Below are 26,441 nucleotides of genomic sequence, written 5' to 3'. Positions count from 1 at the left end.
TGTGTGTGTCTATGTGCTTGTGTGTACAGGGGTGGGGGCAAGAAAAGGGTCAAGATGGGACATTAAAAGCTCTTTGATTTTCATGAGGAAATATGTCTCTATCACTAGCCAGCCTATCCAACAAACTTCAAAAGAACCTCTTATTTAAGCATAATTATTTTGTTAAAAGTAGAAGGTGAAAAAACTTTACACAGTAAATACTGTAAACTTGCAATAGGCTCAATACACGTATGACACTAAAAGCAAAATAAAAAAACAGTTTAAATGTCATTGCATTAGTGTCATTTAATATAACATTAAATTCAATATATCACTCTTGTCCTTTCCAAACCTTGTATCCATGTTTTGTGATTTAAATATTTTAGAGAGAGTGAGAGAGAGAGAGAGAGAGAGAGAGAGAGAGAGAGAGAGAGAGAGAGAGAGAGAGAGAGAGAGACAGAGACAGAGAGAGAGAGACAGAGACAGAGACAGAGAGAGACAGAGAGAGACAGAGAGAGACAGAGACAGAGAGAGACAGAGAGAGAGAGACAGAGAGAGAGAGAGAGAGAGAGAGAGAGAGAGAGAGAGAGAGAGAGAGAGAGAGAGAGAGAGAGAGAGAGAGAGAGAGAGAGAGAGAGAGACTGTCTACATATAATATACTGTACAAATCTATAAATAATACTTAAAGTAATATAATTTATGAAAAGAGAAGAATCATCCAAAATGCCAATAATCTGTACTGGTCAATAAAAGTATTTTTTCACACTATTGGCCGAAAGTTTAGAAACAGCCGATGATCGGGCCGATAGATCCTGTCAATTAAAAGAGGACAAGAAAATGCAATGAATTTGTGCTCTGTATTTAGAAAATGTTATGAAACATCACCAGTTTGATATTCTGAATATCAGAAAGTTCAAATTTAGTTAATGCAAGTTACTTTAACCACCCTAATATGGGTATCTGCATCGGCAGATATCAATCGAAATAATCAGGAATTGGTTGAAAAATGTAATATTGGTGCATATCTAATAAATATATAAACATCACTTTAGGGGCCAGTGTTAAAAAATCAAGTTTATGAAAAAAGCAAGCATTTAGAAGCAGAATCTATCTCTCAAGTTGACTTAAATCTGAAGCATACGTATATGAAAGCAAATGTAAAAACTCTGCCGCAGACATAAAACCACAATCACAACACACAAACATGCATAAATACATTATACAGTATAATGCATTTACACAAAACACAATTTAAAAATGCATCGACATCCCTTGAAGCGTTTAGATGTTTGAATATGAATGTGCTTAAACATGGCAGAAGTTTTCAACCCTGACCGCAGACAGACCACACATCCATCAGTCAATACAACCATATATAATATAAACCATAACATTCATTATGAATTAACAGCAGTCTGTAACTTGGAACACAGTTTAAGATCTAATCTAGTCTATAGGTGCAGAAAGGCAGAGGTTCATGATGTCTACATGTACAGTAAAACTTCCCGTCAGAATCAAGGTCAACAAGAGGTAATGCCTCATGAATTTCACTTTGTGGAAAGAACAAAAGGTTTATAAATATTTGTCAATGACACTTTCTCCGATTGAACCTTTAAGGTCTTGCGGGTCACTTTAGGCGTTTGTGACTTTTGTAGGGATGTATGCGAGGCACCAGTCAGGCCTGGGGGAGTCTGGGATGGGGTGAGGTTTGTGTATGTGTTGTGTGTGGGAGAGGTCTCTCGCTCTTATCTAGGCTACTGCTTCGGCCTGCATTTCCTGTCCCCCGCAAACTGCTTCCTGTCCTTGGCGCAGCGGCACACACTGTCCGACTTCAGACACACACACCCACACAGACAGATCCACACACACTCGTGAATACACACACATACTGTCGCCAGGCGAGCCTTTCTGGGGAATTACACAATAGGATTGGCTCCTGAGAGCCGGGGGACTTTACATGACTCAAACGGAAGCTGTATATGTGTTTGCACTCTGCGCCCGTGCACACACGCCAGTCCGCTCCGTTGGTTCTTCGGTAGTAAAATAGATGATGACAGTATTACAGTGCCGGTTTGCAAGGCATTAACTTCGTGCCAGAACGATGGGACAATGCATGCAGGGTGGTGAGTGTGTACGGTGGGGTGGGGTGAAGTTATGGTACAGGGGCCGGGTTTGCGTTCTCTCAGAAATATTCAGAAAACTGAAAAAAAGACAATGTCATTCTGAATCGTACTTGCGTACAAATTCTAATTAAGATCAGCAGAAAATAGGATGTGGTTTTTGGTTTAGTTCCCAATTGTTCACGTAACAGGGCACATGGGTAGTGAGGGCCCATTAGTTCTCAAAACAAATGTACATGCATACATATTTCACAAATAATAAATTCCATGAAGAAAGTCAATGTTTCGCTGAGAATCCAAGATCCCTAGATCACATTTACAAATCTCAACCCAAAAAAAACCACTGAGACATTTCTCAGAATATCTTCTTTTGTGTTCCACAGAAGAAAGAGTCACATACAGGATTTGAAAGTTATGAGGGTGACAGAATTATTATTTTTCAGGTGAACTATCCGTTAAAGGCCGAAACCTTAAAGAAATGATGTTACAGAGCTCAAGTGTCACGTAGATTTGCTAAGAGTCATTTCTCTTATATGTCTATGAGAACTTGCGAGCACACTTGACTTTATTCACTGTATTCAATGTGACATTATCCTCCTGACACCTCTGTCTTTATCAGCGTGTGACAATCCTTCACTACTACTGTTTGCAAATGCTCCCATATCAACAGGAGGGATATTAATCCTACAGAATGCACTGCATTTATCTCACATGTGCCGCAAACATTAGGATTAAAAAAAGGAAAGTATTTAAGCATCAATGTCATTCAATTATAAACGTGATTGTAAATGAAGGTTAAATATCTGGCAAAACTTGGATTGCAGATTTTTGTTTTAAAATGTTCTCAAATGGAAGGTTATTTGGACATAACCAAACAAGCTATAGCCTACATAAATAAACGAAAACATTTCCTTTTTAATCAGATTTATTTATAGAATAAATTAACCTCCTTATTCAGTCTTTACGCACGCCCTGGCCGTGACTTTGACACAACATTAATACAACATGACGTGTAGTGCCTTTACATCACATGCCACAAATAATACTTTCATGAACTTTGGCGGATTTTTTTACTTTAAGCAGTTTTGCGCATCGGCTCTAAAGGTCGCGGTTAGGGTGAAACAAGATTGCGCACCTAAAACAGTTCAGAGAAATGTACTTTTCACAAGTCATTGTATAACTGTAAGTTACCCCGTTTCTGCTCTCGTCCTGAGAAGCGCAGAAGGACGCGCTTTCCCGGGGGCGCGCCTCTCGGACCCGTTCGCACCTTTCACGGCGTGTCCCGCCCACCCGCGTTGCGATTGGTCACCGGTGCGTTTAAAGCCGTCTGGAGACAGGCAGCGCAATTCTGACCTTACTGTTAAATTGATACTGTAACAGAAGACATCGCAGTTACAGTCTCGTCTCGGCACCCGGAGGACACGTTAGAGACCATTTGGAGATCTCCAAGGATCCGCGCTCGGTGCGTGTGGGAGATGAGCAGTCCCGATGCCGGCTACGCCAGTGACGACCCGAGCCAGACCCGTGGCTCCAGCTCAGTCATGATGCCCGGCATGAGGCAGTGCGCGTGGGCAGGCCCGCTCAGTCCGCTAGCCGAACCCAAAACCAAGAGCGAGACGTGTCCGGCTGCCGGTCCCGGGCGCGCGAAGACCGAGGTGCGCATCCGCAGGCCGATGAACGCGTTTATGGTGTGGGCGAAAGATGAGCGCAAAAGGCTGGCGCAGCAAAACCCGGATCTCCACAACGCGGAGCTCAGCAAGATGCTCGGTGAGTGGAATATGTCAAGATTTATCATTTATATAGATATTTTTTCTGGGTAACTCACTTTTTCTTTTTTTTGTATTAGTTGAGCTCACCACAGCCTTTTGCGCGCTAGACGTGCGCACCTTTCGTTGGATTTTATTATGTAACCTATGTGCATTCAATCGTTAAGAGACTCATTAAATCAAAAGCTTTAAAGTTATTAAATTGAAGAAGTGATGAAATAACTCATTTAAATAAGATGGGTCATGTCTGGCTCGCTGCACAACCTTTTATTGGAAATTGCAGTTTGAAAATTCAAAGCTGATGCAGAAAGTATGAACATAAAATGTTTTAAAACGTTTATCAGCAAGAACTTTGCGCATAGTCGACATAACATGTAGGAGTCGTCATCGTCCCAAGAGAGGATATCAAAGTAGATTATTTTAATGGATAATGTCATATAAATGTCATTCAGCACGTGTGCAGTGGGACACGGCGTTTCCATTTGTGGAAAAAACACAACCAACAACGGGTGGAATTACATACAACATTAATAATTATTAGTTTTTTATGATACAAATGCTAAAGTTAAATAGATTAAAACTAAACAAGCTGCTTATAATATGCATTTATACTGGCGATCTATATTTCACTGATGATCTGATAATACGCAGTCAATATTTGTGTGGTGTTGTTTCTTTATGGTTACTTTTTATGTGTATTGGGAGCTGTGTAGAATATTAACCATTTAATTTCATAAACAGTGTTTTGTTACAGTGTTTTGTTGCCACAAAAAACGTCTCGATTGTATGTTAATTGTTGCTTTATGTCAGCATTATTTTGAGCAGTATTTTCTTGTAGTATTATTTAAAGTTTAAGACTAGTTTAAAGTTTTCTGTGTCCATACTGCAAGAACAAATCTGAAAGTATTTATGTATATAAAGTTTATAAACAAATCCTTGCACAAATTATAAGTGCAGCTCACAATGTGTTTATCAAATGATGTTTTACAGATAGACAACCAAACATTTCACAAGCACTGATCATATTCAGTCTTATTATTTCTAGGGAAGTCATGGAAGGCGTTACCCATGTTGGACAAGCGTCCGTTCGTCGAGGAGGCTGAACGTCTACGAGTGAAACACATGCAAGATCACCCAAACTACAAGTATCGGCCACGGCGTCGCAAACAGGTGAAGAGAAACAAACGTCTGGACTCTGGCTTCTTGTTGCCCGGCATAACAGATACTCAGACTCCTCTGGGCATAGAGGGCATGTCTGTGGGTTATTCAGGACTTCCTCTGTACTGCGAGCCTCAAACCTTGTTCGAGACCTACAGCCTGCCCACACCCGACCCTTCACCCATGGACGCTGGGGCGACTGAATTCTTCACCCATCTGCAAGACGAACAGAACCAGTCAACATACAGCTACCATCACCCTCAAGACTTCTCCCTTCTGGAACAAACCCACGCCAACACACACTCCCACCCGAGCGCACGCTGCCAAGGCCCTCCTCACTCCAACCCCGATCCCCACGGAAACACACAGCTCAACCTGATGAACAACACACACCCGCAGCATCTGCACGTCAACCTGCAGAGCTCCCAGAATACCAACACGCCAATATCTCGGTTCAACAGAACTCTTTCCCCACCTTCTCATCAAACCACGGCCCCTGCTTACCTGAGCTGCCCGTCTTCTCTGGGCGTGTTCTACGGTGCCAACTCTCAGCCGAAGCGCTCCTATCAGGAATCCACACTTCCTGGCGGCGGGCGCTCGCATGCGCAGGCCGACGCGCACTCGCAGGTTCCTGTACAGACACAAAGTCAATGCCAAAGTGAAATGGTGAATGAGGTGGACAGCAATGAGTTCGAGCAGTACCTCTCGTATGGGGTTCCCCATGGAGCTCTGCAGGGGTCAGACCTGATCTCCACTGTACTGTCCGATGCCAGCACTGCCGTGTACTACTGTGGCTACAGTAATTCATGAACGCTTTTGATAAAATGACCTGTAAAGAGCTATATCAGCTTTCTACGATACCCCAGAACGTTTTATCGAAAAAGGCCTTAAAACCTTGTTTGTCATTTGTTGTCGGCATGAAATTCCAAATTGACCTTATTTGATTTTTTTAAAACACCTTCCTGGAAAAGCAGGGGATGAGTTTTAACCCTCTGTCAGATAAAAATACATCAAAAAGCACTGTAAATATTGTTACCATTAAGTAAACATGTACAGTAATACCCTTATGGAGTGACATTCTGTATAATTTTGTACTTTTTTGCAATTTTGGAAAATAAAAGTCTAAAGTATAGCATTGTGTTCTTTGTTTCTTCTTTTGAGTGGACAAACCATCACAGCGAAGCCGCTGCCCTCTACCTCCTATTGTGTGTGTAGATGTGTGTGTGCGTTCACGCTACATTTCTTCCTGTTTAAAACAGCTTTGTTGGCTCCGATGATTCAACATGATCGTAATCTTTTAACCCTTCTAAAAAAAGATCATTATTAGGTGAGGAATAATGTGAGTTTATAGATTCGCTCGGCACGATAAAGTCTGATAATGAAAAAGGTGAAGGCATTGTGAATTAACAACATAAACAAAAGTATTTAGTTAAGTACGGTTGACCGACGGTAAATTTCATTGCTCAAAGTTGGCTCTTATGTAGCCCAGGAGCCGCACTGGAGTTGATGTTTTTTAAAAGAATGTATTTCAATGTATTTTTCATCATTCAGAAGGTTCATTTTCCTTATGTCTCTACTGTCTTACATGTATAAAGTGCGAAAAGCATTATAGGAATAAATGACCAGTGAATTAAATGTTTCTCATAAAAATCTCCAAAGGGAACGTTTGTGAACATGGGCATGTAAATAAATCTGAGCCATTGTCGAGATCTCTAAATAATATATTTCTTCTCTACTTTTTTTCTCTATTCCTAATTTAATTATTTATTCCTTTTTTTTATATCAGCATTAAAGGCTATTCGTGAAACAAGCAAACTTCAGAAGAAAATACAGAATAACTGAACAATCTAAGAAATAAAACATCATAAACAGTGAAAAAGAAAGAGTATTTATAAAACTTCTTTAATCAAAAAATATACTTATTGCCAGGAAAAGTCTTTTTAATGTGATCACTGAATAAAAAGTCTAACAATTTTATCTAAAAGAAAAAAGAGATGTGTTAAATGTAAGCTGTGTTTTCCCCCATGGGTAGCCTACACATCACCAACGGGCACACACATGAATTACATTTTAAAAATAACAGGTTTGTGTTTGAGAGGAAGGCAATCTTTAGATCAGGTCACGACACTGACCCCCCGTCCTCTGTCCGGACGGCTGACGGAAACATGCAACAGTCACATACAGTACAAATCTCCACATTGACCTATACACAGATCTGAAGCACTTGTGTGTTTAATGAAAGCATTTTCTCGGCACAAGTGTGAATTAAAGTCACACCTCAAGAACGCAGTGCGTCTTAAAGCTTTAGTGAACGTTACATCAAACGCTTTAAGACAGCGAGGCATGATGCCTGTCAGAAGCAGCTGCGATGGACGGGACGTCTCCTGTCGGACAAGGAATGCGCCTTTATGCATGTGTGACCAGATTTTATAATCCTTGGAATATGTGTCTCCTCCCAGGCCTTATCGCTTTCATAGGCACGGCTTTCCCAAACCCAGTCCAGTTGTGCTGCTGCTAAAAATAGACTCCATGCCATGACACAATATGCTATTTTTCACTGATTTGACCCTTTGGTGTATAAATATATCCTACACATACAAACTATGTGTGTTCCAATGAAGTAAGTTTCTAAATGTAAAAGCGCTTCTTTGTTTGGTGACCGAATGGAAAACTTAACTTACTCAAAGCCTGTGTGACACGTTCTGCTTTATATGTGTAAGAAAACAATGATTTACGCTAATCTCATCTCACTTTTCTGGCTATATTTGCAAGTGAACAGAAATAAGCAATACATTATAGCTTGCGCAATTAAAATTAAATATTAAAGTATAACACAATGAGTCTACAGTTTGTTCACAACTATGTTTTTTGAAAAGTACATCAATCTTATTTCCAAGAAATATAAAATATAATTAAACTAATAGTACACTTGAATAGACTTGACTAATAAACATACCTACAAACAAACCTCAAAAGTCAAATTTGCAGAATTATAATGATTTTCAAAAAGTGTCCAAATGCAAAAAGGTATGGGTCTAAACAAATATAGGCTTTGTTTTCTTTATGCAAATTTTTTTTTTCCTAAAATGTCATTCATCAGCTTCATCCATTTCGTCTTGCACAGTATTGTAGACAGATATTTCTTTAGACGGTCATGAAAGAATATGTGGGAACTCGCTCACTTGTTCAGGAAACAGTAGCTCTCTAAAATGCACATCACTTCCACTCGTCTGGGAAAGACAGCAGGATTTCCTCTGAAATAAAAATACATCAAAATAAAACTAAATAAAGGTTCAGAGGTCGCGTCTTGATACAGGTCAGACACCTTTTGCTGTCTGTTTGTGTGTCTCTGAATGTGTGTGTGTGTGTGGCTGAAGGTTCACACTGATGTTCCTGTTTATTCTACAAGTTCCACATTTGCACCTGAGAAGAACAGGAACACATACACAAGCGTAAGTTCCATTATCATCACATGTTTAGCTACTTAATAAACTACACTGGCATACATAAAAGCAAGTGAAAACCACTAATATATATATATATATATAATGATGGTTTGTTTGAACTGAAAGGTTGAACAGTATTCTTCATCATGTCAATGGTCATTACTGGATGCTGAACACAAATATAGAGTATCGTGCAAGAAAACACTAGAAATGTTTGAAAGATATTTATTTAAATAAACCCTTGGATATATTTATACTGTATAAATTGTTCTTATGTATTTTCTGGCTCTTCATATAATCAGACTGACTCTGAATGATGTTGAGATCAGATCTCAGTACTGGAGCGGACTGTCCATTGTTCCATGTTCAAACAAAACAGAACTTGATTATTACAGCTAATGGCTAAAATGTTTGGAAATCTATAGATTACTGATATTTTCTACGACACTAAAACAAAAGATATGCATACACATAATTAAATAAAAATTGTAAATTTGTTTTCTTTTAGTGTTTTTGACTGTATTTCAAAACAGAAATTAACTGTAAAATGAAGTTTTTAACATCCCCCTGTTCTTCTTGTAAATTTGCAGGCTTTTCTGTTATTTTACGGTTTTTGACCGTATTTCAAAACATAAAGCAAAAAGTTATGTGTAAAATCTCTAATTTAAACAGTGCATAACGGTTTGATATCACAAATGTGTGACTCATCTTATGAAAACCAGGATAAAGTCTCAAAAGCTCATAATGGAATAACGAGCATCAAGTTTGATTTGAGCCAGTATATTTCAATCGGTGACGTGGTCTTTCTCAATAAATAATAAAGATATCATATTAATATTACACAGCATGTTCTTAACATCATGTTCAATGTTTTTAAATAAATTGAAAAAAAGGCTTCAGCTGGGTTTTCACAGATTGGCTAAACATGTCAAATTCTACCATGAGGGGGCGCTCTTGTGCTTACAAAGCTCATTTAAAAAAGCACATTGTGCCTGAAGTCATCTGTTAATCTTGTGAATGTGCATGTGCACCATGACAAATTACAATTATTACCTTATATTATTATAGCCAACAATGTTTATTCTATGGCAGTGTGAGACATAACTGAGATATGAATGAGCTATGTGATTGTTTTTTATTATGGCCGTGTGTTTTAGGACTATATTCTCAGCAGGGCAGTGAATCTGATCTTGACTGATGGATGAGATGTGATGGTTCGAGATGACGGTCCGGAGGACTCGAGAATCCAGACCCAAAGCAGCAGGGATTCAGGTCCTGTCAGGAAACTCCGCTTCCTCCAGAAAAAATGCCTCCAATGTGATGATTTAAAGTTTAGCTTGCAATTTCAGTAACTGGGGTCAGATCACAGCCATCCCTCGGGTGTGTGTACAATTGAAAGAAATAGCATGTAAGACTGAAAGCAAGGCGCCTGTGTCATCTATGCGCGTGTATTTGCGTGTCCAGGTTTCAGGCTCCAGCTCAGACATATCAAACAAATCCTATGTTTATCCCAAACATGTCTTGGATAGTTTCCCGGCGTGAGCGTGCCTGGGGATCTGAAGCCGGCGCCTAGACTGAAGCAAAGGGTTAAAAATAGAGACAGAGATTCCAGGCAGATATCTCAGCGAGCAGAGATGAGCAATGGCAAGATTCCATCGTGATTAAATAATAAGTGCTGGAAACTATTGCGATTAAAAGGTGTTATATTAGGTGTGACTGTGTCACGTGACTCAAGGCACTTTTAAAGGTGACATATGTGTCTATATAGACATCCACACACACCCAAAGGATCAATACAATATATTACCATGATGTCTGACTAACTTTTCTTTATATTTTTATTGGGCAGACAATCACAATCGGTTTCCAAATGGGCTGCACAATATATGGAAATGACTGATATACTGTAAATGTGCAACTGCATATCACAATGGTTTGCAATAAACGAATGATTTCAATACTCCAAAGTGCACGCCTGTGCTCTGACATGTCTAAGATTATTCAGTATCTTAAATATAAAAATATATTTTAATATAGTTCAACCTACAAACCTTTTTTGTAAAAACCTTACAAACTTTAAAGCATTATTGTATCGCATTAGCAGTTGTTGCTTATTGCATTTTTTCATTATGAAGCCCTACATTACAATACTTTTTTATTACAAAAAAATCTAATTTGAATCAAAATTTATGCAAACTAAATCAAATTGTAGACGCAGAAGACTCAGCTAAAGAATATCAGATTCATATCCTAAATTCAACATTGTTCGCAGTGACGGGTCGTGAAAGAAAAGAGATAGATGCAAGATTATTTACATTTACATTTATTCATTTGGCAGACGCATCCAAGTAGTTTTTTTATACAGTGGCACATTACTGCAGAGCAATCAGGGGTAAGGTGTCTTGCTCAAGGGCCCTTCAGTCATGACCTGCTGGCTCTGAGATTAGAACCGGCGACCTTCTGACCACAAGGCCAAAGCTCTAACCATTAGGCCGCAGCTATGGATATCACTAAACTCTATTAAGTTGTGATCAGTTAAGTTACTTAACCGGAACTATTTGAAGAAGACCCTGTTAAAGACAAGCTGACGTGGGGACCTATTTCTTCATGATGCTTATATAAAACAGATCGTATAGTCTCCAGGGATTGAAACACAAATAGAGGTGGGCCGGTGTGACAGAGCTAAAACTGAGACTCCTGACAGCTATAATAGCTCAACAGGTAGATAATGTCAGCTCACTCACGCACACACGCGCACACACACACACACACACACACTCTCTCTCTCTCTCTAGGTGAGATTATCACCGAGTGAAGATTAAGCAAATTAAGACTAAAGCATTTGCCCAGAATATCTTCTAGTCTTCGCATGCAGCACAACTCGAGCGTGACAAGAAATGACAGCGCAAGACAAAAGATTCACATTAAACCTACAAACAACTCGAAATGAGAAACAAGGTGAGTTCATTATAATGCTTTATAATACACAACATGTGCTTAAAAGATGGTTCCAGCGTCCAGTGTTTATAAGAACTTTGCTGTTTCTCAAATATTGTGTCTGTCAACATACAACATTTCTGACTGTCAACATAAAAAAACTGAAATGTTTTTGTGCAAATGTTGTTGTTAAAAATAGACACATTTTGTGTGTAGAGAGATTTTGTGATGTTAATATAGTTAAAAAAGAATAGAGAAAATATATGAAAGACTTAAGAGTTCGAGAAATGAAACATTGTCTGATAATGGATTAAATGTTGATAATTGGATTTATTGGCTTTGTCATTTACTGTAAATGTGTATTTGATTTCGAGCAGTTCTAGCTTTAATCCAAGTCTGTCAGACAGTAAACAACACCTGTCAGGTACTACACAGCGTGTCACTGTAGCTACTGCAATATACTGTGAATAAATATGTTGATAAAAACCTAATAAATAATATACTTTAGAGGCTATGCTAATGTGTAAGTGCCCTCTTCATGTTATTTATCTTAAAGTAAAACAACATGAAATTTAAAATATGTCCGTATTTTTTTGAGCACAGAAATGTATACAGGTCTAAACTGGTCTCAAGTAAACTTTTAGACTTGTCCCAAACAGGTCTAAAAGTTTATAAGTCGATAAATTGACTATTGCAACAGGCCTAAACACATGCAAGATCAGCGTCTCTGTCTAGTTAGAATTTGTCAGGCACTCTTTCTGCATTAGGGAAATGCCACACCGATGTTGATCCTAGTTTGATCTCTCTCGATTATATCATCTTGGCGAAAACCCTTCTTGGGTCATTTGGTTTACCAGTTTGACTTTGTTGAAAGAACCAGCTGCAAACAGTGAAGAATAATTGTGCTCCAAATCAAGATAATTGCTTGATACACGCTACAAACTACTACTTTCACATTTGTCCACAAGACTGTGTTGTCATGGTTTCTACGGCAGTAAAAGCTGAAAACGAGGGTAACACCAGAGACTGTGTTATTTTGGAGATGCAAGGTCTGGAGGAAGCCAAACAGTTACACTAATCACGTGAGGCACCTCAGCCAATCATATAACAGACTCTAGTATGCATTCCTCTGAATGTTGCAGGCTCTAGTGTCTTTGGAAACGCGGATATGATGCCATTGACAGGTGACTGCCAGACACGGTCCATGTCACTGGTTAATATGGCAATTTTTTTCACAAATAACAATTTACAAACAGTTGGAAATATTTGAGATATTGTAAGTACTCAACTGAACAAAAGTTCAGAAACTTACCTCCTGCTTAATAGCTACGCAGCCCCTCGCGGTTGGCGTCCAACTTCTATGAGGGACAAGTGGCCTTCAGCCACGCGAGCCAGAGCGATAACAGGTCTGTGATGCCCTTAGATGTCCGGGGCTGCACGGCCACCACAATGGGCGGATCAGCATGTGCCTACCCCTGCACCGAGAGGCACGGGTAACCCGCTGAAGCCCCCGTGCATCGATTAAGTCCCTTTGTACACCCCGCCCGCCGCTACTACCGATCGGATGGTTTAGCGAGATCCTCGTATCGGTCTCGCTGGGGATCCTTGCGGGCCCCCGGCTGAGCACCGAGAAGACGATCGAACTTAATTATCTGGAAAAAGTAAAAGTCATAACAAGATGATGACCACAGGTAGTCTGCGAGACCAAATCTGTCGTCTACGAGACATTTGGCACCGGGTCTCTCGCGGTGCATGTCGGAAGAGGGAGGGCTTGTGTCAGGCCTCTTCCAGGTCCCGTCATGTCAGACTCTCTGCTGGGGGACGGGCCCCCGGCTATCCGTGGTCTATCAACCTTCCCGTGGCGCTACGTTATCGCTGCCTTCAGGAGGGATTCCGACATAAGAGGAGTTCACTCGTGATCCCGCAGAAGGTAGCCTCGCGCCAGGGGCTCCACAGCAAAGCCCAAACCAAATGTCTGAACTTGTGGTTCCTCTCAAACTGAGCAGGATTACTGTCGCAACAACACGGCATCAGTAGGGTAAAAACGATTTAAATATTCTAATTTAAACTAAGGCCTAGTCCCGATGTATCCTAATCCCTGACCTGGAAACCTCCCCTACAAAAATGACACTTTTCATTTCTGTCTTGTTAAGAGACAAAATATAGCTTTCTGTGTGGACATAAAATATATGAGTTATTTAAATAAGGTTCATTATGCAAAATATCCCTCACTCAATCTCTGAATTATAATTCCTGCCACATTAAGTCAAAACCAGTTGATATCACAGGAATTCAGAAACTGCTTTACGAGGTAGCTAATTTGTTTGATATGACGTGAGATGTACAAAAACATATGATTATTAGAAAATAGGCAAACTGATATCCCTCTCCTAACCTCACCTTACCACTGGGTGCAAAATCAAACTAAAACATATGAATGATATCGTACAAATTCAAACGAATTAGCCACCCCACTGTTGTGTGGTTACAACATGAGTTTTTTTTATAACAGTGCCTTACCCTTAACTACAGTATATATTTTTTGTCCTCTCAATTGAATTGACTGGTTGGTTCTTTCTCATTATGTTTGTGTGTGTGTAGACTCCAGTTAAACTTGGATCATGAGTGAAGCTCCAATTTTGCGGAAGCACTTTCCCCAGACTCAGTCCAGCGCCAGCGGTCAAACCCAGATGACATCACGCCAACCCTACATCAGCGAACTCATTGCCTCTAAACATGTGTGCTTCTATAAAAGCGGCGATGCCCAGTTCAGCGGTCTACCTGTGGTCGTCAACAGTCGCACCTTTAAAACATTCGAGGCACTCTTGGACAGCCTATCCAAACGTGTGCCTCTGCCATTCGGTGTCCGCAACATAACGACTCCACGAGGTCACACAGCAGTTCGGTCCCTGGAGCAGTTACATCACGGCCACTCTTACATTTGCTCCGATCGGCGGACGGTCAAACCCGTCGACCTGGAGCGGGCACGGCGGAAACTGCCCCCCTGGTATCATGCCCGGCCAGTAAGCGCCCGCCGTACCGCTTGGCAGACAGATGCCCTGGCCCCACGTGGGACTCGCAGTGCAAAACGCAACGAGCTTGCTGCCCTGCTGCACATGCCCAAACGGCTGGTGTTGTTCCGCAACGGAGAGCCGGAGGTGAAACATACTCTCATGCTGAAAAAAAGAACAACCTCATCATTTGAAGCTCTGCTCCAGCACATGTCAGAGGTCATGAACTTCCCTGTGCTCAGGTTATACACACCTGATGGAAGAAGGGTGAGGATCTGTGTTTACCATAATATCATCTTTCATTTAAGGTTGCCATATCATACTTTAAAAGGTCTAATGGTACAGAGTAATGGTACACTAAACGTTATTGCAAAAATAATGAATTTGTTCAACAAAAATTTCACATGTGATCAGCTTTATATTTCACTCTACAGGTTTCAACCTAGCTATAAGAAAGAAAAATAACATAGGAGATTTCCCAATTTTCTCAATTATTTGACCAATGATGATATTTAATGGAGAACAAATGATAACAGATAGCGCAGCAGCTAACTTAACCATATGGTCTGAAGTTTTTCTTTGTTCACAATGTCAGCTGTGTAGACTGACACATTATTCCAGTGAGCATAAAAGCAGTTACCGGTTTAGGAAGACCTGCTGCCCAGCAGCTCTAAGCCTCTTTACTATCATCCTATTATACTGGACTGCAGGAGAGAGAGAGGGGATTCACGCGATAGACATCTAAACACCCGAAAGGATTTGTAAGGTTCTACATTTAACGGTCAGCACTTGAATGTACAGTAAGCAGGTTCATAATCAAGTGAGTCGTTAACAAACAAACAAATGTAAAATTTGCAAATGTGCCCATTTAATGCTGCAAAACTTTTATTCTCTATTGCCATCTCTGTTTGAAACATAAAACTGCAGCTTCCTCAAATGTTGTCAAACTGACGCTTTCTGCTAAATTGTCACATAAATTATTATTAGGAGATAAGAAGATAATGGATATTTGCAGATATCAAAATATGAATAAAAAGATATTGAAAAGATGAAAAGAGCCTGTGTGCTTGAAACGTTACACATTATGTAAGTCTTTTTTTGTATGATTTGTTTTGGTCAAGCATTTCAAGTTGATATGCGTGTGCTTTTGTTGTATTTTTTAATTGATGCAAGACATAAAAAGTGTTTTACACCATCATAGGTGGATGGGCTTCCTGCACTGATCCTGTGCTCTGGGGTGTTAGTAGCCACTGGCCGAGAAGCCTTCAAAACCGGGAACTATGATTTTCAGAAGACATCTCCACCAACATGGCTACCAGCTAAAAGAGTGGGAAGGCTACATCTTATAGAAAGTGTGTAGGATTGATTTACCTTCATTTCTGTACAGAACTTTCTGATAAATCACACTCTAGAAGATGCTGGGTTGTGGAAAACTCAACCATTATCAAAGGCAGGCTTACCAAACTATGGGTTCAACAAATCCAGCATTTTTAAAGAGTTTAAGTAACTTTGTATGCATGTATTTAATATACATACTCTTAGAAGTGCATATAAGATATAAGACATTTGTTAACAATTCCCAATCAATCCTTGATTCGTAAACGTTGTTTTACATGTAGCATTGATTCTCGGGCTAATCTATTGCTTAGACTCTCTTGAGGCCAGTGCTGAGACATTCATATCTCCTGTAATACCCACTGTGACCTATATACTTCAATAGGGATTATAGTTTCTATGCTCTCTCAAATCTGTGCATATGTTTTCTTTGCTTCCTCTCTACATTTCCTGCCATCCTGAACTGGTCAAACAACCGCTGGTCTGCCTCTACCTCTGCTGATCTCCAACATCCTACAGGGAAAAAGAAGTCGAGCAGTACTAAATCTCGTCCCTTCTCTCCATCCTCTGAACGCTACGTTGTTGAGCAGATACACAACAGTATTGCAGGAAGTATGTGTGACTTTCCCAGCAACCCAGCTGGCTCTTTGGAAATACAGTCTGGACAGCCTCTTGAATCCGTTGCAGAGACTGATATGATTAGCTGTCTAGATGGAGAGGGAGATATACATGTGCCTCCTGAAGACGACATCGAGAAATCCTTCCGAGTCAATCAGGATGGAAGCATGACTGTAGAAATGAAGGTACGTCTTACTGTTAAAGAAGAGGAAACAGTACATTGGACCACCACAGTCAGTCGCACCAGTGTGACCAATCAAATTAAAGCGCTTTCTGATTCAAGTCCTGATCTAGATGCACGAATGCCCACTCTCAATGACCCTGTGACCATAGAGGTCAGTGACCCTAAAGACAACAGACACTTGAAAAACTGTGAAGCAAATGAACAGAGCGAGATAAATGGGGATGCAGTTGTCATGGAGATACAGCATCCCTCTTCACCCCAAACACAATCACCAAGGTTGCACAAGGTACAACAAACAAAAGCTTCCGCTGAGAGCATCAGGACAGTAACTGACACGAAAATTCAAGAGAACAGTTTATACTCTTACAAGGGACAGCTGGACAGTGGAGAAATGATGGAAAAACACTGCACGGCCCATTGTAGCCGCCCTGTACCCAAACCACGAGGAACTCTGGCCTCTGAAATAAACACAACCACACGGGTACAATCCAGCAGCTACAGGGCTTCAGAGGTTCTCCAGCTGCAAGAAAATGGGAAGGATGTGTGTGAGACAGTGTTACACATCTATGAAAAGCAGATGTGCAAAGAGAACTTCTCTGGCAATGTGCAACTAGGTTTGCAAGGCTTTGGCACATCACCTGATGGCTCACCCAATGGCTTACCCCATGGCCATTTAGCATCTTCTAACACAGTTTTGCCAGCAACCTCAGATACAACATTTCGTTCATCTAGTGCCGATATGGAACCGGAGACATTGGCGACCTACAGACATAAGACAATTGCGAAACAACTCCCTTCAAACCATAAACCCAATGCTTCCAGTCACAAAGCACACAATGCTTCAACACAAAAAGTCAAGGACCCAGTGGCTTGCTTTACACCTGCCAGCGCATCACAAAAAACAACAATAGCTAAAAGAATTTCAACTTCAAGTACAACATCAAAGAGGAAGCCAGTGAGAGTCATAGTTAAAAAGAACTACCTGCTAAAAACTAAAGCTAATCCTGAACGAAAGCAAAATTATATTAAAGCCGACATACTGACAGAAATAAGGAAAATAAGAGCTGATCTACTCAGCCAAACAGAAGCCATGAAACTCAAAGAGCATTTTAGAGCCAACGCTTTTAAAAAACTACTTAAACAAAGAAATATAACATTAAAATCTCAAAGAGAACAGTTAGAGAGTAATGATTCACTGAAAGCAGAAGATGCAGGCATTAGCCATTTTCAAGAAAGCTCTACTCCACCCTTAACAAAGAAAAACGTGCTTAACGCATCACAACCAGTGATCACAACCGGTGGCTGTCCAGAACAAAACCAAGAGATCAGTCAATGCATGTCTCTACCTGCTGTCCATTCCTCATCCTCTCTAAAGAATGAATATGTTGAACTCTGGCTACAGAAAAGTCAACCTCCTCACCTTGATGAAGAACCATTACCCACAACCAAACCACAAAAATCAACCTTTCATAATGAGCAGAAGTCATCAATAGAAGATCATATGATTGTAGATGGTGTAAAGGATGGAGATAGAAGACCTCAGGATTCCACGTCTAATCTGGATGGTGTTATGAAGACCACAGTATCAACAAACCACTCAACTACAAATGCCACATCAAGTTCTTCTCTAAATGGACATTCACCAAGAAATATTTCATTATCTGCATGTCAAAAAATTACACCACTGCCACGAAAACTGTCCTTGAATACGTTAAATGTAAGTATTAAAAATAATCTATCAATTAATCCAGAAAATACACCATCACCATCTTTACAAAGCACTCCACTACCAAGCAAGCCTTCCATAGAAACCATCCCTCAAAACAACACAAAGGTTAAAGCATCACTCTTCCACAATCACTCTGTTGAGAAAACACAACTATCAACAAAAGAACATTTTGAAAAGAAACAGATCATCGTAGAGCCATCACAGACGAAAAAGAGACCAAAGGAGAAAGCACAAGTAAATAGCGATAACACAACGAAAACAAAGACAAATCAACTGATATCTGAGATAAATAGTAGAGCCTTCTCATCTGAAACAGAGAGTTGTACATCACATGAGGTTTCATCAGAATGGAGAGATCTACAAACTGAAAGATTATACACAGTCAAAATGGCAGTCAGTTCAGAAATGAAGCCAGTCCACGAAAATCTCTGCCCTTCACTTTGTGAGAACACACAATGGCCATCAAGTTCACAAAAATCCATAAGTGTGCCAGATTTTTCTTCACACTTGGCATGTACATTCGGCTCCTCCTCCAGAATACTTCTTGCTTTCCTTTCTATCATGACTTTAAAGGATGGCTTACATCACAAGGATGGCTCAGAAAGTCATCTGAGCTGTTCAGAGGCGATGCTCATGCTCCAATCTCTAAAGGAACTTGCAAGAATAGAAGATCCAGACCAGCTAAGAGAACGAATGACAGATCTGCATACCTCAGCATCCATTGAGTTGATTCAGAGATTGAGGGACTTCCAAGAGCAGAGCAATAAAAAAAAGAGTCACATGACAATAAACACCAAAGAGTCCCATCAAAGTACAGAAGAGCAGGCCATCCAAAAACTGATGGAAGATTTAGGAATTCCTGAGAAGCTTGCAGCCATCTGCAACATGGAGGAGGTTAGCGATTCTCCCTTGGATGAGAAGGAAAATGGATTTTCAGAGCATCATATTGAAAAAAAAACATGTAGTTTATCAAATTGTGTTCTTGAAGATTACGTGAACCTGTATATTAATTCAGTTATTGACAGAGCAGTAAGCGCACACCTGACGGAGAGCAGCACGTCACAGATTTCCATGACTGAATCACTCTCAACACTTGACACAGAAACGTTTGATAAACGCAAAAAAGACTTGAGAGGTGAGAACTTTTCCAACGTAAAGATTATTGAGAAGCACAACTCAATACCTGATTCAGATTTCGGCAAGGAAATGTCATCCATTGAATCTAGCTTTGGGATAGAGTTACAGAATGAACAAGTACAAGAATTAAAAGTAAAACACATGAAACAAAAAGATAAACCACTGAAGGAACTTCAGAAAAATGAGAAAGAAATGAGAATAGAAAGTCAAAGAGCAACTGATGAAGGAAGAGGTGCTTTGAAAGAAAATAACTCTGATGTAGAAAATTATACATCTCTAGAAGATGTGATAAGAGAAGTGATGACAGATAAAGAAACATATCAAAATACAGATGCAAGTGAAGACTCTGAGTCACAGGTAAGCTATGAAGGAAAACCGACTTTCTACAAAGGAGAAGCGTTCAATGAAAGAGAATATGTGAATTGTGATCAGGGGGTTGTGTGCTTCCTTGAGGGAACATCTTTTGGTGAAGAAGAGAATCTTAAAGTGAAATGTGCCATGTTTTATGATGACACAGAACAGACATGCTCAGAAGATGCTCAAAAAGTTACAACAAGAACAGATATTGGGTTACCTGAGCAGCAAGGTACATCTCATGTTATTGACAGTGAACCAAATGTAGAAGTAAGCGAGATCCAAAATTCAAAAACAATGCAAGACTTTTCAATGAATAATTTCATTTGTTCGGATGAGGAGCATGTTATTATAGAGACACCGGAATGCTACACAATCTATCAAGAGCTTCCAGAAGTCAGTGAATATGAAGCAAAGGACATTGATTTTATAGATGAAAAAACTTATTTTGTGGATAAGCTCAAAGCAGAGGAAAACAGACCTTTCAAAACACACCAGATGTCTGGCAAAATGCTCTTGAATCACATTAATGTAACAAATGTAGAAACACCAAAGGTGACCAAAACCACAAACATCACATCAATGGATTGTCTTTCAACATCATTAGCATTCAGCTATGATACCAAAACCAACGCTTTGTCAAGAGATCCAGAAGAGAACATCCAGATCAACCGAGTAAAATCCATCAGAGATATGTTTCTTGCTAAGAGCAACACTGATGTGCAACACAGACACACGCGTCTGACTAGCCCATGTTCCGATCCGACAGATTACCAGACCGACTCTCCTGACAGCACAGAATACCAGTGTTCAACATCACCAAAAGATGAAGACACGTGCAGGCTGGCCATCGCCAAAGGTTACGTAAAGAGGACTATTGAGCGACTTTATGGGAAAGGAGTTAAAGGAGTTGCTTCCGATGAGGACAAACCCCCATCCAATCACAAAACCAACAAAAGAAAAGGTCTAAAAGGTACAAACGTCACCAGTCTGGCTTCCATCCATGAGGCTCGCACAAACGTCATATCTGATCTGTCCTACTTTAACGCCAGCAGCTCCATAGAAGGCTTTACTGACCCAAACGTTACTCTGAAGACTTGGGTGGGACACGAGGATGCGGTCCTTATTGATAAGGGTCGCTGGTTACTTCGGGAAAATCAAACAAGCCCCAATTCTTCAACGCAGGCTGTGGACGCATCTAGAAGTGTACAGGTAAAAGAGAACGTTGTGGTGGTGTCGGAGCAGAATTCTGGGAAAGAGGATGCTCCATACTCATTATTCGGCCCTATGACACCTGATAAAGTTCCTCCTTTTAAAGAGCAAGACGAATATGCAGGATCCACAGGAACAACATTCACCTACATTCACCTTCCAAATGCACGCGATTCTGAGATAGAGACGGATAATACAGAACATGCAAAGAGGGAAACAGAGAAAACTGCGACTCCTTTGACAAAGCCAGATAAAGGTTGGACAGAGAAACGTGGCATTTTAACTGTCTTTAGTCTACCGGATATCAAGAAACCCAACAAGGTGCAACCAACGTTAGAAGCAACACCTCCTGTAGTTACTCAGCCAAGCAAAGGACAGAGCAACCAGATGGAGGTTCCAAAACGTTCATCAGAACCTGATGCGCTAGAGAGCTTGTATATTTTTTGTGGACAGCACTGTCCCTTACTGTAAAAAGATCTTGACTTATGAAATAACTAAGTTGCACCAGTTGATCATCTACGCCAGGCAAAGTCAATAACTTTACATTAAGAACCAACAAAAATCCGACTGAAGATATAAGACTTTCAAAATTAATAAAACTCTGCTGAAGATAAAATATTCGAGAGTAGAGAATCAGCCGTATGTGTTCAGCAGGGCCATATTAACATAAAAAATATATGTTCAAACCCATCTAGAAGTCAATGAGGTATGGTCACGTATCGTCTGCTGACTGCCCCAAATCCAGATTACTTACCTCAACAATCTAAATTCATTTGACACCTCCATACTCTTCTTGAATATTTGAACAATTTCTTCAGTTGTTTCTGTTTTTTAAGCATTTTTGGAGAAACGTCAGAGAATAAAGCGATAACACAAATGACATCAAACCACATCACATCTCCTTAGCTATGATTCTGAAAGAGCATCATCTGAGCAAAAATGTACTTAATTTGACACGTGCAGTGCAGAAACCGCTTCAGCACCTACTAACAGTTACAAACACTAAAATATGTCATCAAAAATATACCTGTAGCTGCTTCTGTCACACAGAAGTTCTTTGTTTACGTTTTAAGCATCTTCATGTTGTTACAAAGCCTTGTATGTCCTATTCCGGTTTAACGGCCATTAAAAGTCCATGCGCACTGTAAACTACACGCTATCTTTGTGAAAAGACTATGCGTATGTGCAGCGCTGCGCAGAACAATCGGCATGTGACAATAAAATACCGCGAGATTTGACTGCACTATATACCTTCGAATCGGTCTCGCGGTACTTGATGTCATATGCAAATTGATCTGCTCAGCGCCGCGTGAAGTCGTGCACACATGTTAGTTTTTATGCAGCGATTAAGTCGTAATATATGCAACTGTGATGCCGCGTTGTTGTTTTTTATAAGACATGTATATACTGGAGGGGACATTTTACAAATCCAATAATTTAAACAGTCGTATCAAGAATAGAAATACTCAGTAATCTTTTTTTGAAAATCCTAGACTGTGATTGGTTCATCCCAATAAACGCTGGATAAAGGAACAGGTCTGCCTCGGGCACTTAAGACTTTAAACACTAATGTATATATTGCATTGATTTGAAGTTGCATTGATTTGATGTATTTTAAGCACTTATTGTGAAGTTGCTGTTTGTGACATGTAGCATTTGTGATTATAGCTGGTAAATGTCATTGTCATCAGAAAGACTGCTTTCCTCTAGCTCAGTGGTCAGAGCAGGCGCCAGCAACGCCAAGGTCATGGGTTCCATCCTGTTGGGGTTGGCACATAATCAGACACAAATGTATAGTATAATGCAATGTAAGGCACTTTGGATAAAAGCGTCTGCCAAATGCATGAATGTAAATGTACTGTTTGTAGACAACATAGAAACATACTGATTTGTCCTTAATCGATGGCAGCTGAATTGTTGTATTATTGAATTGTTACGTATTAATGTTACGTGTTTGAATTGTAATACAAATTGAATTTATTAATTTGCTAGGTTATACATGTTCATTTCGCAGTTTTCAAGAACTGGTAATATTTATCTACTATTTACCACTGGAGGTCAGACTGTCATGTACATCGTTGCTATGTGTTCGTGTTCCACAGGGTGGGAGCAGAGACTAAGATCAATTACATTCTTCCCAGTAAAAACATCATAACGTTATTAATAAGCTGTTTGTGTAAAACCCATATTCTCCACCACAAAACAAAGTACATACTTTGCTGAATTACAAATTTCATATCAGATCATTAAGGTTTTTATTACAATATTTCATACGCATTTGTATTATTTTTATATTAAAGCAAGAAGTTAAAAACAGGGAATAATGCTACACAGGCCTGAAGAAGACAACCAGCATTCATATTTTAATGATCTGTTTTGTCAGAGTTCTTGTATTTGTCGTCAGGATGTAAAACACTGAGTTGATATTACACATCATGGGAGCTGCTGATGCGCGCATGCACCTTCACATGTCTAGCGCATCTTTATGCAAATAAAAACGGTCAGTTTAAGTTCCTTGTTTGTTTTTTTACATGGTTACAGTTTAAAGGTTTCATTTAATCCAAGTTGCCAACAACCAATTACATCACCTTTCAGTTCAGACAGGTAAGACATCCACTTCAATCTTAATGAAATAAAAGCACTGCACTGTAAAAACAAACAAGTTAATTCAACTTGAAATAATTTGTAACCTGGCTGCCTTAAAATATTGAGTTGAGTATGCTAAAAAACTTTAGTTGTTGACACATATTAAGAGTTCTTTGAATTAAGAATCAATAGTTGGGGTTAAAATGGTTAAGTGTTATCAACTTCATATTTTTTGGACCAACAATTGTGGCAATTGGACCAACAAGAAAAGAAAGTTGCGCAAACCTTAATTGGAGTAAAAAGAACATAAAATTAGTAAGACCAACAAATGTTTAGTTGTTAAAACTAAGTATCTGGTTGCATACACTTATAATTATTAGTCGTGCAAACTAGATAAAAGAAACAGCTTGTTGAATTAACTTATCTTTTTAAGGCAGCCAGGTTACTTTTTCCAAAATTAGTTGATCTTACTTGGAATGTTAAGTTAATTCAACAGGTTGAACAGTACTGCATAAACATGACTTCCGGACATGGAATAACAAGCAGAATGTTATTTTAATTCATTTTAATTTTCTTTTATAAAGTATATTTTAACATTGACATTTCATATGTGCATGTTATGGAAAAATTAAGTAACAAACGCATGTTAAACTACAGCATACGTAAATAAATTACTGCCTTTAAGTGCTGCTAAAAGTGAACACGTACTTTAAATATATGTTAGTCTTATATATGTTAGAAAAAAGATTAGTTTCCTTTACAAGGCAAAGTTTAACATTGACATTTCATATTAAATTGACACTGCTTAAAAGGACAGTTAACAGACTCATTCTTCAAATGAGTTCCCAAATGTACAAAGTACATGGCTCAGAAAAATTGCACAATTCACACTGTAACCTATGCGTTATTACACGAGATTTGTGGGTAATAGTTGGCTGAAACTGATGAAGCAGATATTTTTTGTGCTGTAACAAATGTTTTTTAAGGGCAACTTGTGTCTTAAAAGAACACAAACAGTCACTATAGATGCAAGGTAAGGGGCAAGATCTACTGAAGTGTCTGTTTTTTATCTTATAGTGCCTTATTATTTTGCGTTGGTTGGCAGAAGAATATGGGCAGAGCTTGCAGGTCCACTTCCTACGAGTCACAAGATGCTCTGTTGAACTAGCCCAAATCTGAAGAAAAAGAAAAGTCAAAGTTAGACTAGTATATATTTACTTTTTGAGTTAGTGCATATATAACAGCTAAAGGGCTGTATGTAATGTAATATTGTCCTGTAGCTCAGTGGTAAGAGCATTGTGTTAACAATACAAGGTTGTGGGTGTGATCCCAGGGGATGGCAGATACCCATGTATAAATTTATAGAATAATGCAATGTAAGTCGCTTTGGATAAAAGCGTCTGCCAAATGCATAAATGTAAATGTCTGCTGCACAGTATTGTCCTTTTCCTCAATTTCAGCCTTTTCAAACGGTTTAAATAAATATTTCGATAAACTCAAAGAGCTACCAATTTTTGCCTTCTGCCAGGAGTAGGCAAACAACATTGGATCACATAAAGTACAAGCGTTTTGTTATGAAAGTATGACTGCTTCGGGAGTGCCTTTAGTTTTACTAAATGAGCAAATCTTATTCATATCCTGCGTTCTCTTGTGGTTTACGGAGCTATAAATGATTCGCTGAAATCTTATATTCGCTAGTGACTGAATAGTTTTACCTGTTCAAACGAGTCATTCGTATCACATATGCATGTGCATTTATACTGGCGAACACGTTGTGAACAGTATAATTCAATGAAACAACTGCACATTATGAAACGTTACAACGATGTACAGCACGTTTTACAATTTCAAGAAAATGAACGTACTTTGATGAAAAGGAATTCACCTAAACTGCCGTGAAACAAAGCTACTTATAGCTCTTGTTCTGCGACTCTTCAGCGCCTCACTGGTGCTGATAAAGAAACAGCGCCTCCTGTGGCGCAACTACAGTTACAAATGACAGTCTGTTGATCGTCCCGAAATCATTTTCGCAAGAGTGTGAGACGGAGGCGGCTTCTTATTTTGTATGCAGTAAAACCGTGGATGACATATTTCAATAACAGGATGCCACGACCGTAAAATAACAGTGAGCATACACAAAGAAGCAAAACGATGAAGGCACTCCACGGAACTCTGCTCGTTAACTTACTTGGCGAGGACAAGCGTATTTGTCAAACCCTGGAACATGTTCAGCGTTCTGTATACCTTAACAGTGACTTTTACAAATACTATCTGGATATACATTTTTCCTCAAGAACTCATATAGAAGTCAGCCACGGCGCATGGTCACCTGTGTTCTGTGTTGTGGGGAAGGCTCCGCGGGGTTTTTGCAGGGGCCGCTGACTGAGAAGATGTCCTCGTTATGATGACCTCATAAAATCACAAACAAATTGGCGAAAATGAAATACAAAGTTTTGTTCACTTCTCATCTCTTCACTGTAACTAATATATATATATATATATATATATATATATATATATATATACTGCAGGTGGCCACAACTGAATAAAAAATTAGGGGAACTAATTAACTAGTAAAATAATAGCTTATTCGTAAAACTAGGAACATACATGTGCAGGGTTCTGTAAACACCTTAACGGGAACTTTCACAAATAACAAGATATAAATTTGCACTTACCACGAAAAACCCTTGACAGAAAAAATGGAAGCTTCTCGTCAGTTATAGCGCGTTGTCGCCTGTGATCCGTGTGTATTTTTGATAGGGTTTCCTGACGCAATTATGCAGGGGTGAACGGTGAGTGACGCGCGCGGCTGACATGCTCGGTGGGCGGGGTTTCCATGCCACTCAGACAACTGAGAAATCTTTGT

At 39.5% G+C, this 26,441-nt stretch overlaps 3 protein-coding genes and 1 long non-coding RNA gene across 7 annotated transcripts in view; 3 read left to right on the top strand and 1 right to left on the bottom strand.

Moving 5' to 3' along the window:
• The first annotated feature begins 3,446 nt into the window (after window positions 1–3,446).
• Window positions 3,447–6,155, top strand: sox17 (SRY-box transcription factor 17). The gene is made up of 2 exons (XM_079480032.1): window positions 3,447–3,866; window positions 4,911–6,155. The coding sequence occupies exons 1-2, from the start codon at window positions 3,575–3,577 to the stop codon at window positions 5,831–5,833; spliced, it is 1,215 nt and encodes a 404-aa protein (XP_079336158.1). The 5' UTR covers window positions 3,447–3,574; the 3' UTR covers window positions 5,834–6,155.
• A 5,134-nt stretch (window positions 6,156–11,289) lies between these two features.
• On the top strand, window positions 11,290–23,494 carry LOC306907005 (uncharacterized protein). 2 transcript variants are annotated; one of them, XM_079478817.1, is made up of 4 exons: window positions 11,314–11,427; window positions 14,008–14,684; window positions 15,619–15,769; window positions 16,272–23,494. In XM_079478817.1, the coding sequence occupies exons 2-4, from the start codon at window positions 14,028–14,030 to the stop codon at window positions 21,455–21,457; spliced, it is 5,994 nt and encodes a 1,997-aa protein (XP_079334943.1). In that variant the 5' UTR covers window positions 11,314–11,427; window positions 14,008–14,027; the 3' UTR covers window positions 21,458–23,494. The 2 variants fall into 2 exon arrangements, with proteins under 2 accessions (XP_079334944.1, XP_079334943.1); XM_079478818.1 differs by lacking the exon at window positions 14,008–14,684 and having other exon boundaries at window positions 11,290–11,427.
• LOC306907470 (tyrosine-protein kinase Lyn-like) overlaps window positions 23,489–26,441 on the top strand; it is a 9,498-nt gene continuing 6,545 nt past the window's right edge. Inside the window, exon 1 of one of the 3 annotated variants that reach the window (XM_079479559.1) lies at window positions 23,489–23,590. The gene's annotated coding sequence lies outside the window, so the exon portion shown is untranslated. Of the gene's footprint in view, window positions 23,630–26,441 lie in introns of all 3 variants that reach the window. The other 2 variants (XM_079479557.1, XM_079479556.1) reach the window with 2 other exon arrangements.
• LOC306907667 lies at window positions 24,110–26,348 on the bottom strand. The gene is made up of 3 exons (XR_013787924.1): window positions 26,251–26,348; window positions 25,902–25,981; window positions 24,110–24,747 (listed from the first exon to the last, which is right to left on the bottom strand). It is a non-coding gene; the product is annotated as an uncharacterized lncRNA (long non-coding RNA).

This window comes from Barbatula barbatula (assembly GCF_947034865.1).
Source record: "Barbatula barbatula genome assembly, chromosome: 1".
Taxonomy (NCBI): Eukaryota; Metazoa; Chordata; class Actinopteri; order Cypriniformes; family Nemacheilidae; genus Barbatula; species Barbatula barbatula.
Note: the sequence above shows the minus strand (reverse complement) of the source record. Positions and strands in the feature narration are given on the sequence as shown.

What these genes read in the sequence shown, in the direction of transcription:
- sox17 (XM_079480032.1), top strand. Translation starts at nt 3,575, where the DNA reads ATGAGCAGTCCCGATGCCGGCTACGCCAGTGACGACCCGAGCCAGACC. An exon ending in GGAGCTCAGCAAGATGCTCG is followed by an intron (nt 3,867 to 4,910) that starts GTGAGTGGAATA and finishes TATTATTTCTAG; the next exon opens with GGAAGTCATGGAAGGCGTTA.
- LOC306907005 (XM_079478817.1), top strand. Translation starts at nt 14,028, where the DNA reads ATGAGTGAAGCTCCAATTTTGCGGAAGCACTTTCCCCAGACTCAGTCC. An exon ending in ACACACCTGATGGAAGAAGG is followed by an intron (nt 14,685 to 15,618) that starts GTGAGGATCTGT and finishes ACACCATCATAG; the next exon opens with GTGGATGGGCTTCCTGCACT. An exon ending in AAGGCTACATCTTATAGAAA is followed by an intron (nt 15,770 to 16,271) that starts GTGTGTAGGATT and finishes AACATCCTACAG; the next exon opens with GGAAAAAGAAGTCGAGCAGT.